This window comes from Macaca thibetana, chromosome 9 (assembly GCF_024542745.1).
Source record: "Macaca thibetana thibetana isolate TM-01 chromosome 9, ASM2454274v1, whole genome shotgun sequence".
NCBI lineage: Eukaryota > Metazoa > Chordata > Mammalia > Primates > Cercopithecidae > Macaca > Macaca thibetana.
Genome location: NC_065586.1, coordinates 53,854,553 through 53,866,783, shown reverse-complemented (window position 1 = coordinate 53,866,783; position 12,231 = coordinate 53,854,553). Strand labels below are relative to the sequence as shown.

Below are 12,231 nucleotides of genomic sequence, written 5' to 3'. Positions count from 1 at the left end.
TTTTATGGGGCCATGGTTCATCCAGGTGTCATTGCCATCTTTTGAACACAGGTGTCATTTAAATCATTAGGTGCGACAATATGTCAAATCAACTAAATATGCATGATCTTTGGCCTATATATTTATGGCCTAAATGTATAGGCTTTAGGGTCAAAATGACCTTGCTAATGAACCAGCTGTAACACTGTAACACTGACACCCCCTTTTGTCCCTGCAGTTTCATCCCTCTCTGTGCCTTGGTTTTCATATTTGGAAAATGAGGAGGAGGATTTAACTAGATTATCTCTAAGGTTGAGTGGGAAAAGAACATTCCTGGAATCACCAGGCAAGAAGAGGATTGGAGGTAAAACCGAGCTTGGCCAGAGACCCTTTGTTCCAAAGTTCCCTAAGATTTCAGACAGCTTTAGGATTATGCAGCTGGTACTCCTCCCATTAGTCAAGAGGCAGTCATGTTGGCAGGGATGGAGAGAGATCCTGGGCAGTGCAGGGGTGAGGAAGGGCCTACTGAGTGCAGGGCCATGTGGCCTTGCTGGGGAGGCAGACATTCTCTGCCAGGTCACCCTGCTATGCTGTGCATCTTCCTGAGCTCAGACCTTGAAATAAGAGGCAGCCATGGAGGCTGGGAGCCTTCTTTTATCCCTGGGTTCCAGCCTGAGCTGGCTAGAGGAATCTGGGATTCAGGAAGAGGTGCTGAATAGGGATATACCTGGGGGAGCCACCAGCCTGTAGAAGGAATTTGAAGCAGGGGACAGGATGATCTCATCTCTGGAGTGAGTGTAAGAAGAGAAGACAGCTGAGAGCTGAGACTTCGGCAGTACACCATTAAGTGGTCAAGGAGAGAAAGAAGGACAAGCTAAAAAGACTAATAAGGGACCAGGGGCGGTGGCCTATGCCTGTGGTCCCAGCACTTTGGGAGCCTAAGGCAGGCAGATTACTTGAGCCTAGGAGTTCAAGACCAGCCTGAGCAACGTGGCGAAACATCATCTCTACCAAAAATACAAAAACTTAGCTGGACTTGGTGGCTCATGCCTGTGATCTCAACTACTTGGGAGGCAGAGCTTGCAGTGAGCCCAGATCACACCACTGCACTCCAATCTTGGCGACAGAGTAAGACCCAGTCTCAAAAAAAAAAAAAAAAAAAAAAAAAGTCAGAGCAGGCAAGAGGGGTATCCATGAAGCTGGGAGGAGGAAGTGCTTGAAAGAGGAGGGAGTGCTTGAAAGAGGAGGGAGAGATCCGCAGGGTCAAATGCAGCTGATGGTTTGAGAAAAGGGGCTGAAAGGGAGTCATCGGGTTTGGGGACAGGAAGGTCATTGGAGACCCACTTTTATCACTTATAGGGAAAGCAGGCTGGCCCCTTCTTCCCCTGAATGGAGTTTTAGTGTGAAGGCAGCCTCGCATTTCACTCTGCGGTGTCCTGCAGCAGCCCTGCCTTTTGGCCATGTTCTGTAGAGAAGTCCTTCCCGGCACAGATGGTCAGCTTTTTATTAGGATATTGGCAGCATGAGGGTCTAAGCTTTGACTTCCTGGCCAAACTCCTGGGCCAAGCACTGCCCTACCCACCCCAGTTGACTCAGAACTCGCAGACCACGAGACGCTTTTCTCCGCAAGCCCTGTCATTCCACTTGCCATTGGTGAAGATCTCCACACAGTCCTCTGACCCGCCGTCATCGTTGGGCTCCCCTGGGGCCCAGTTGGAATAGACCAGGGACTCTCCTGTGGGGTAGGTGAACTTGCCTTCCATCTTGGAGTCAGTCATGCTCAGGAAAGCAGCCTCGTTCTGAGCTATGACCAGCTGTTGCAAGGCGGCATTCTCAGCGGCAGAGCGTGGAGAGGCCAACTGCCCACCAGCCTGTGTGCACACCAGCTGTGCCTCCGTAAACGGTTTGACAAACCCTGCTGTCTTGAAAATCTTCTCCCCGACACTTTGGCCATTTGGGAAGAGCTCAACTAGGAGAAGAAGAGAGTCAGGTTGGGGTTGTGATATCACCTGGCCAAAGTTCAAGGGCTCTGAGACCTCTGTGCTCCAACCTGAGCCTCTCAGACCTCCCAAACAGGCACCACATCAGGATGCCAGAGAGAATGCAAGAGAGACGTTCCAGAACAGCCCCCGCCCCATGACCTACCCTGTGAGGTGACACCATGCTTCGCCACTTACAGATGAGAGCACTGGAGTTGAGAGAAGCTAAGAGGCCCAAAGTCACACAAGCAGCAAACGTGCAGTTAGGGATTCAACCTCACTCAGTCTGACACCAAAGCTCAGACATGCTCTTTCTATTTCGGCACATGCTATATACCAGAATCAATTTCTCAATTACTGTGTAGAATTGAACAGCTTTTCCCAAGTTGATCACGGTGTAGACCAGGCCAGTTTCTGAGAGTACAGAAAACACCTGCGACAAGCCCACTGTCACCCTGTACAACAGTAGGGGATGTGGGGTTGTCGGAGAGAGTCTCTGCTGTGTGACGGGGTGAGGAAAGGGGAGAGACAGGAAGAGGGGAGGACACCTGAAAGCTGCCAGATGCTAATCTCTGCTCTGGGTCTGGCCTCATGTCGGCCTATTAGTATGCACGTGGGTGATGCCCCAGCCAGTCAGCCTGCTGGGAGGTGCTGAGGGAGTGGAGGAGGGCATCTGAAGGGCATGTGTGAGTGAGGCACAGGGGAATGGAGTTAGTGCTGGAGTCAGCCCTGGGTGGTAACTGGAAGACCAGGCATTCAGATCCACCCTGGCAACGGCTGTTGTGTGGGCAAGAGAAAGTCACTTTCCTTTTCAGGGTTTCCATTTCCTCGTCTCTAAAATGAGGGCTCACTTCACAAAAGCATTGCCTGCGTGACATGTCAAGTATCTCTTTTTGGTCTGTCCTTGTGGCTCCTGGGCCCATGCATGGAAATATTCTGCAAAGGACTGGAAGCTCCAGGGAAGGCTATGCCCCTGGCTTTGTTGGGCTGCTCAGAATGCAGGCTGCACCCTGACTCATTGTCCTTAAGATTCTCCATGGGCTCAGGGTGGCACCCAGAGCAGCCCTGAACAAAGTCAGCCTAAGAGTTCATGTACCATTACTAGGTTTATGTGCCATGCACATATGTGGGCATGCCTTTGAATACATGTGCATATATCCAAAGGTACATGGGAGTATGTAAGGTTCATCTGGATGTGTGTGCATATTTGTATGTGCTTTATAGACAACATATGAGCTCACGTATGTAGATGAAGGTGGAGTGAGTGATGGTGTTTAAGTGCACACACATGCAGTGGATACATATGGACGTGTTCCTCTGTGTGTTTCTGTCACTGTGCCTCTGAGTGAATTAAAGCATATGTAGAAAGAGAGATATACCAAATGCTTGAAACTCTCATCTCAGAGCTTGGGTACTTCGAAGCCAAACCTATGTTGCACCCAGTCAGCCCTTTATGCTCTACTACTTCAGAAAACTATTATCTTTTATTTTTTGGCTCAATGAGATCCGCCTGAATTCAAAGCTGATGTCAGGAAGGGCAGAGGAGAGGAGGGACTGTTGGGCACTGATGTGGAGATTCAAAAAGGCACCAGGCCCTCAGGTGTGTGCCCCTGGAGGCCTCTGAATCTTCAGGATTCCAGGGTCAGGGCACACACTCTGCTATAAAACACCTCCAGAGCTGCAGGCAGAGCCCAGCAGTGGCTGGAGCCCAGAAGCAGCCTACCCCCTGTTTGAACCAGGAGCATGTCTAAGGTGAGATACCTGATGGCCACATACCAAGGTCAGGTCCTCACCTGCCTTGTACCCCCAGAAAAGAACCCCAGTCCTAGCTCCCAGAACAGTATCTGGTTTCTGTGCTGCCTTGGGATGTGCAGCAGCATCACTGGGCACTCCCATACCTGGCCCCTCTGAGGTAAGAAATGCAGCCCGTGTTGGGTAGCCCCTTGTCTATCAGAGGGACCAGCACAGGATAGGCAGGAGAGAGGCTCTAGTGAATTGCACTGGACTCAGGACAACAGTTTGTCTCAGGGCACAGGTGGCATTGAGGTTGGTGGGTGGTTCAGGAGCCTGATGGCCTTGACTATGCTACTGCCGGCCTGGTGAGCTGGTGATAGGGGCCACACCCTCCTCCTTTGCCCCCTTGGGTCTACTTCCAGCTCCAGGAGCAGGTGGCTGCCTTGTTCTAGCCCCATCCCAGCCTGAGCCCTACTCCCTGCCACTGTCCCAGGTCCAGCCCTACACAGGTCCCAGCTCATTCCCATCCTAGACCCAGGGCAGGCACTGCCTCAGGCCCAGCTAAAGGTCTAGCCCCAGCCCAAGGCCAAACCAAGGTCGAGATCTAATGTGGGTCCCAATGCCAGTGCTGGGCTCAAGTTCAGATCCAGGAACTCACCTTTCTTATACTGAGAGAAAGCAGCCTGGAGGTGCTGTACTTGTTTCTGTAAGGCCTCAACCTGCTGCCTCAGGGAAGCAACATCTGGAGGGGAGAAAATGGCCAAGTAGACTTGTCCAGAGAGCGAAGGAAGAGCTCAGAGTCTGGGCTCCAAGGGAAGGGTGTCTAGTTGTGGGCACATATTGTGGGACTGACCCACAGCAAGCCCACATCTGCTGACACAGCTGGCCCCTGCTGTGCAAGGATGTCTTATGGTTCGGCTATGGACAAATTTCTCCCTGTACTTCACTAACACTGAACCAGATGGCACTGTGACTTTAAAGTCTTGGAATATAATGGCATCTCCATTGGGTGGGGCCGGGGGTGGGTGCTGGGCAGGAATACACACTCATGTGTTTCCTATTCACCGGATTTTTAATGCCCAAATCTGTCCTATGAATTGGGAAGGCAGTTGTAGTTTTCCCGATAGTCGGATGGAGAAGCTGTCCAGGTTGCTTTCCCATGAGTACTAAGCGGCTAAGACCAGAGCCCAGTGCTCCTGCCTTCCAGCCTGTCCACCTTTCCTGAGTTCCACCCACCAGCTGCCATTGATGGGGCACACCTCCCAGAACCCCTCCTCTGGGATGGGGAGGGCTTCCTCTCTGCACACCCATGCCCCGCGGGGCTTCCCTGAGCCAGGAGCTGCTACCTTACCTGGAAGCCCACTTTCTCCCTTTGCTCCTTTGTCTCCAGGAACGCCTTTGTCCCCTTTCAATCCTGGGGGTCCCCTGGCACCTGGACTTCCCTGAGGACCCATGACTCCAGCAGACCCTGGGGTGAAAGAAGAACTGGGTGAGCTATGTACCCATTTTTTTTTTTTTTTTTTAGCATTTTTACCTTCCCACACATGGATTAACTATCTTTATTGCCCAGAAATAGATAGGCGGTCCCCAATACCCAGCCATGCAGCTCTCTGTACACTGACTGTCCCTGTCACGCAGCAATCAACCCCTCTGTGTAAAACTGCCCCGCCACCCAACAACTAACCTTCCCTGAACACACTTCTCCGTTGCTGAGGACTCCAATCTCCCTAGATAGGAACCGTCCCCAGAGCCCCCTCATGCACCCTTCTTGGATACAGATTCTCCCCGTAGTCCAGCAATGCCACCTTTGCCTTTACGGGTGGTTGGGGGGTGGGGGGTAGGCATTGACAGCTCCAAGCAGGCACAGGAGAACTGGACCCAGCTCAGCCCAGCTCTTTCCACTGCTCACCTGCTGCCCCTGCATTTCCAGGGGCTCCACGCTCACCAGGGACGCCACGATCTCCCTTAGGGCCTGCGGGGCCTCTTGCCCCTGCCGAGCCCTGCATGCCAGGGGCACCGACTTCTCCTGAGGAAGGAACACACAGGAACAAACACAGCTAAGAGTACGTTCAGCAGGTGTGGTTTTCTTAGCAATGGAGCTTTTTGCCCACAACTTTAGGGTCAGACAGAGAAGTGGGGAGACTCTCCTTGCTTTCTGGGGCTATTCTGTGGAGGGTGAGAAGAAAATATTGCAATTGTGGGGATTGGGAGGGTACATGGCAAGGCCTTTGCAGCATCGAGGTCTGGGCTCTCCCTGGCACTCTGAGCACACCTCGGGTCACATCATGGACCCTTGTCCTTCCTCCTTTCCCGTCTTAGGTCGGCCACAGACCAGCCACCTACCTTTGGGCCCAGCTTCTCCTTTTGGGCCTGGCTTGCCCTGAGGTCCTATGTTCCCCTGCTTCCCCAGGGGACCTTCTCTTCCAGCTGGACCAGGCACACCAGGAGGTCCTGGAGGTCCTGAGGAAAAGCACCAGCCTGGTCAGTAATAATGAAGCCTCTTGGCAGGAGGAGTGTAGTAAGGTGAGGGTAATAACAGAGGTGAGGGAGGCAGCATTGTTGTCCTCCCAACAGCAGGTCCTATCTGTCCTGAAATGACCCAGTGCCTTCTTCCTGGGATGGGCTCTGTGTGTGCCCACTGGCATATCCTCGCAGCTGCACCACCACCGGGAAACACCAGAAGTCGACACCCAGTTGCTCACCACTTGGCCCGGTGTCTCCCTTTGGTCCAGGTTCTCCAATGGAGCCATTGTCCCCTTTGGGCCCAACTGGGCCAGCTTCTCCAGGCATCCCTGCTTTCCCTGCAGCTCCTGGCAAACCTGTAGCAGCAGAAGAAATGGACAAAGACCTGGCCCTAGACCCAGAAAGGGCCAGCTGCCTGCGGGATCAGCCCCCAGCATTCCTTCAGGATTCTGCAGAGCATGAGACTTCCACTGTCACACACCCGGGTCCAGTGGTGACCCAGGAAATGGGTATCAACATCCCCATTTTATAGATGAGGAAGAAGCCTTCCAGAGTTGGAGGTGGATTAAAGCCAAGACCTGTCTGACCTTCTATGCTGTGCTCCTTCCCCTGCCCCAAGGCCATTGCATTGATGGCAGGCAATCTGTCAGCTCTTACCTGTGATCATGGACTTCTGCATTCCCCTTATATATATATATATACACCAGGGAAACCTATCAAAAATGGCACCAGACAGGTGGTGCTAACTTGTTCATTCAGTTATTGGTCCATTTGCTCATTTATTTGTACACTAAGAGCCATCTATGCAGCACCTACTTTATACCTAGCACTAAGTCAGATGTAAATCTGAGCTTAGCCTCAGGTCCTACTCAGCAGGGGGTTCATAATACACTGTGAGACAAGGGAGAGGAAAGACAATGCATGAAGTGTCCCTTATCTCATCCAAGCATCCCCACCCCAGCACTCACACACTCAGAGCTGTCTTCCTCAAAGAGAAAGTGGGATTTTAAGGGCAAGGAGAATTGAGGGAGATTTGCAGAGAGGAAGTGACATTTCAGAGTTGGAAGCCATGCTCCCATGGCAGAGGAGGCCGGGGCTCCATGGCAAGCAAGCATATGTTTGTGGGTGAATTTGCTGGATGGGTGGAAGAGTATGTGCTGGCGTATCCCAGCAGCATCACCACCTGGAAACATCTGAATTCCACGCCCAGTGGAATTTCATGCCCTGGGTCCGTCCGTTGGTTACAATCCTTATTAGGGATGAAATGGAAGCACAGAGGGTTATAGGATGGGCCCCAACCCCGACACCCAACAGCACATTGTGCTCAAGGCAGGATGTCCTGACCCCAGGTGGAGCCTCACTTGGGCCTCATCCTGGCCAAGCTGGCAGCAGGAAGATGGACCAAGAGAAAAACACCACTCTCCAGAAGGGAGCGTTACAGCCCACTTGTTCTTGGTACACAAACTATGGAGGCCATGAGAGCACTGGGATGGAGGAGGGGCACCTCCCCAAATGCTTTCCCGTGCCTTTCAAAACACTCATTGTGTATCTTAGTGTCCCCAGAGACCTAGCCCTGCACCCGAGTGCCACCTGAAGTGGAGCTTTATGGCCCAGCCTTTTGGCTGTTTTGACTCCTAAAATTCCTCCTCCCCTTCCATCTTCCATTCACTCATTCCACAAATATCTCTGGAGCCTCTAATACATGCCAGGCACTGTCCTAAATACTGGGGATAAACAGCCCTTATCTGGAGAGCTTCAACTCTATCTCAAAGAAACAGATAATAAAACATTCAAAATGTACAACATATGGTATGTTAGATATAATGCCACAGGGAAAAGTAAAGCATAGGGTGTGTTGGGGGTAGGGTCTGTTTTTGGTAGGGTGGTCGGGGAGCACCTCACTGCGAGGGTGATCGGGGAGTAAAGCCCTGAAGGAGGTGAAGTGTGAGCTGCAGGGACAGCTATAAGAAGAGCAAATGGCAAGCCCCCAAGGAGGGAGGAGGCTGAGCATGGCCGAGGGCCAGAAAGGAGCTAAGTAGTTGGAGCTGAGTAAGGGTGGGGGCACCAAAGTCAGAGGAGCAGCAGGGGTACAGGGTGGTCCTGCCGGGACTCATGGGCTGCTGTAAGGTGTGTGATTTGTCCAGGGGAGATAAGCATCCCTGGAGGGACTCCCCCATGGAATATTGCTGAGCAGGAATGCTGGAGGTGCTGAGGAATAAGGATTGCTCCCCCCAAAGGCAGGATCTGGGTCATATTTACCCTCCATGATATGTCGGGGGTGTTACCAGAGTGACTCAAGCTCCACCCTCCACCCCTGCTCAAAGATCTCTTCTTTCAAGGCCCAATTTTCCTCGTAGTAGGTTCTGGGGACCACATGCTTCCAACTCTGCAGGGGTGTTGGTCACGAGCACAGACTTTGGCCCCACACAGACTTATTCTGGGTGGATTCTGGGAATCCTGAGGGTTCGGAGGGAACCCAGCCCTCAGACCTATAACAGCGGGGTGACTGGAGAGACCGCAATTGAGGAACCAGAGTGGAGCCTCATCCTGCAGCCCCACTGTGCACTGTCCTCTGTCCAAGTACTGACCCAAAGCCAGGCCCTGGAATGTGCATGGGTTGAGGCACATGTGTGGGGAAGGGAGACCATGACCATGCTTCAGGCGGCAAGCTCCCAGAGCCATTGTGGGAAAGATCCCTGAGATTCAAATCCGGGGTCCGACTGGAAGCCACACTGAATTGGGAGTCTCTGAGAAAGAGCTGCCAAGGCAAAACCCACCCCCATTCTGAGATTCCTCCCTGGGCAGCCCTCCCCAAGCCCCATCCCATTCACATTGGAAGCCACTTTCTGTCTGTAAGGGACAGGCAGATGCTCACTTGTCCCTTACCCCACAAAGCCTGGGGATGTTGCTTCGTCTTTCCGGAAAGTTAAAGACTGTATGTGATCCCTTTGAAGCCCTGCCCAGTGTCACAGAGGTCCCTTGCTTCATGCTGCCGGCTCATGGAATTCTCCTTTCTTGCCAGTAAGACCCAGATCCTTCCCTACAAGCGGGGAGCAGTATTTCCAGGGACAATTCCCTTACTTATCAGTACCTCTGCTAAGCTCAAGATAATTCACCTATTTGATACAGCAGGAAATGCAACTTTATCCCAAAGACTCAATAAAAAATAAAGCCTTTGGCTCAATTATTCATCACTGGGTGCTAGATATCATTCTCATTACCAGATAAAAAAACAGACTCAGTGACACTGAGGGGCTCGCCCAGGTGTAGAGATGGAGCCAGCAGTAAAGCCCAGGCCAGCCTGATGCAGAGCCTTCGTCCTTTCCACCTCCAGAATGGTTGTTACTTAGCCTCTCTGCATCATCATTTTCTTACCTGTCAAAGGAGATTAATATGTCCCCTGTAAGACTCTTGGGAGGATTAAATGAACTACTCAAGTGAATGCCCAGGCACGGGGGTGGACAAAGAAATGTGAGTTCCTTTTCTCTCCCTGTAATGTATTAGAGCAAATCCTCTTGATTAGGCTTGAGAATGGAGCCATGGAGCCCCATTTTTTCCCACCCTTCATGCAGTGGTGTCTAACTAAATATTTAAAATATTTAATGTCCTGCACAGGCATCATTTAATTGGAATGAACAACTGCTAACTGCTGGTACAGGGCTCTAGAAGGCCCCAAATATCAGTAATTTACCACTGTTTGTTTGCTCTTGGGATGGGAAGGATCCGGGGATCCTAGAGGAGGAGCTAGGGCAGTTGGGTACTGGAAGAGGCACATGGGGGCTCAGCACAGCCACTTGTTTGCCAGCTGGTGGAGCAGTGTGGAACTCGCCTTCTTGGGAGGAAGAAACACATCTCCAAACTTGCATAAGAAAGTACCCAGAGTTGCTGGGCTGGTTACAATTCCAATGACCATTCCTCCCCAGCAGGATAAGCCCAGGGCCCCACACTACCTGGGTCCCCCTTCTCGCCCCGAGGGCCCTCTCTCCCATCCCGTCCATCACGACCAGGCAGGCCACTCTCCACTGAGCTACACATGACCAGGGTGCAAGCACTGGGCGCTGTTCTTTGGGAGTAGGTCTTCATGTCTGCTTCCAGGTAGCCCAGGGACTGTGTGAGCAGGACCAGTGCAGAGAGGAGGAAGAGCAGCATGGCCTGGAGAGGTGAACAGAAAGAGAACAAAGGAACAAAGCCAGAGGGACTAGTGCAAAGAAAGGGGTCACCAGGCCAACTGGGGTGGTAGCAAGTGGGGGGCTTCCTGCCCAGAGGAGTGCTTTCTTCTCCGACTGCTGGTGATTCTGGGTTGTGGATGACCCCTATTTCTCACTAGCCTCTTTCAATTTTGAATTCACCTCTTCCTCAGGTATCCTGGTCGTCTCTAGAAACACCTGGGTGAGTTCACTGCCAGCAGCAGCTACCTGGCTGCACCTGTTCTGGCAGAGGCTCAATCATGAGCACCAAGGGCCAGACCCAGGCCAGGGCAAGGGCAGTGTTCTGTGCCCTGCAGCTGCCTCAACCCTGGGGCCTTATGTCTGATTCTGGGGAAGAATGAAAAGCAATAGGCATTCTGTCTACAGGCTCAAGATAGCACAGAAGGCACCAGCAGCCACTGTGGCTTGAAGAACCCTTAGAGAGGGCAGACCCGGGTTTTCAGACCCAAGATTCAGATGAGGCATCTCAGATGAGGCATCTTAGCTGGGGCAGCAGAAGGAGTAGGCAGAGTCGTAGTCCCCCTCAACCCCTGCAGTGCCCAGTTTATCCTAAGCTTTTGGAGCACTATTTCATTGAAAAGGGTGTCTCCTCTGAACATGGATTGGAAAATCAGAGACCTACTCCAGTAAGTATATTTTTTAAAGTAAAGACCCGAAGCTATGAGAAAAACACGTTTGCCCTGCTTTTCCACAGGCAGTTGGCACCAAGATGGGTTTAGAACCCAGGCCTGTAGGCCCCTGGGTTTGTCTCTCTTCCACTGTCCTTTCTGAAGAAATCAGGACAGAAAAGAGCCTAGAGAGAAATTAGAATTGCATATTTCCACCCGAAGCTTCCGCACTGTGGCATCCCAGGTCTATATGGTATCATACCCACTCTTCCACCCTGTGCACCCCCAGCTCAGAAAGCAAATCCTCCCCTGGGCTGAGGCCACTGAATAAGGGACAGAAGAGCACCGTAAGACCTCCTGTGCTCCCCACCTCCCACATCCATGCATCCTAGACCAAAACAGCTACACAGACCCTCCACACCAATAGGTCGAACTGCCCAGATTGGCAGGGGGATATTTGCAGGATGTGGAGAAAATAAAAAGAAGGCAAGAACAGAGACACTTACAGGTTTCTTCTTCTTAGGCCCCAGGAGCTCCAAACAAACTAGACTTTGCTTGGCAGGCACTCACTATTTATGCCTGCCCTGTACCCTGAGCTGCCCAGCCCCAAAAACTCCCTTCAAGAAGTGGGGCAATTTTCTTCTTTTATTGACTCACTCACTCTTATCCCCACCTGCGTTCTGGAAACCTGCCACTGATATTCACAACACTATGCACATCCATCACTATAGTTTGCAGAGCACTATCAGGCCTTGATCTCATCTGCACCCTTCTTACTGCAGCTCTGTGAGTTAAGTGGCATCATTAGTGTCTGTATTTTATAGATGTCTAGAAATCAGGAGTCCGGAAACCAGCAAGTTGCACAATGACCTACAGTGATTGCAAAAGGAACTCACAACTGCAGATCTTAAGAGTCAAGACCCACTGTGTCTACCTCTCCTCTTCCTTTATCTCAACAGCACTGCCCAGATATTGGGAAAGAGCTGAGAGCTGCTTGAAATACCTGGGCAGGGGTGGGGCAGGTAGAGTGGCTGCAGAGGCAGCAGCATGTAGTGGCAGCAGTTAGGGAGCTGCCACCTGGAAAGACTTGCTCTTTTGCATGCTGCTTTAGGCCTCAGAGAGTCCCTGCCTCACTTGTCTTTTATGGGATGGATTTCCCTTAGCAGACCTCTGCCTTGCCTTGTTCAGGCTTGTTCTCCCTGTTCTCTTAGCTACTGTTTGTCTTGTGCACTGCTCTCATGACTAGTTAGGACCCCTGAG

The 12,231-nt window shown here is 51.9% G+C and overlaps 1 protein-coding gene across 1 annotated transcript; it reads right to left on the bottom strand.

The window, feature by feature from the left end:
- Positions 1–1,458: 1,458 nt before the first annotated feature.
- Positions 1,459–11,772, bottom strand: SFTPD (surfactant protein D). Its single transcript, XM_050803505.1, has 8 exons — positions 11,478–11,772; positions 10,106–10,307; positions 6,395–6,511; positions 6,036–6,152; positions 5,602–5,718; positions 5,044–5,160; positions 4,351–4,434; positions 1,459–1,948 (listed from the first exon to the last, which is right to left on the bottom strand). The coding sequence occupies exons 2-8, from the start codon at positions 10,302–10,304 to the stop codon at positions 1,572–1,574; spliced, it is 1,128 nt and encodes a 375-aa protein (XP_050659462.1). The 5' UTR covers positions 10,305–10,307; positions 11,478–11,772; the 3' UTR covers positions 1,459–1,571.
- Between the last annotated feature and the right edge of the window lie 459 nt (positions 11,773–12,231).

Bases quoted from the DNA above. Each gene is read 5' to 3' on its own strand.
- SFTPD (XM_050803505.1), bottom strand. From the start codon at position 10,304: ATGCTGCTCTTCCTCCTCTCTGCACTGGTCCTGCTCACACAGTCCCTG. The intron at 6,512-10,105 runs GTAGTGTGGGGC...CTGCTGCTACAG, and splicing joins GGGCGAGAAGGGGGACCCAG to GTTTGCCAGGAGCTGCAGGG. The intron at 6,153-6,394 runs GTGAGCAACTGG...GCTTTTCCTCAG, and splicing joins GGGAGACACCGGGCCAAGTG to GACCTCCAGGACCTCCTGGT.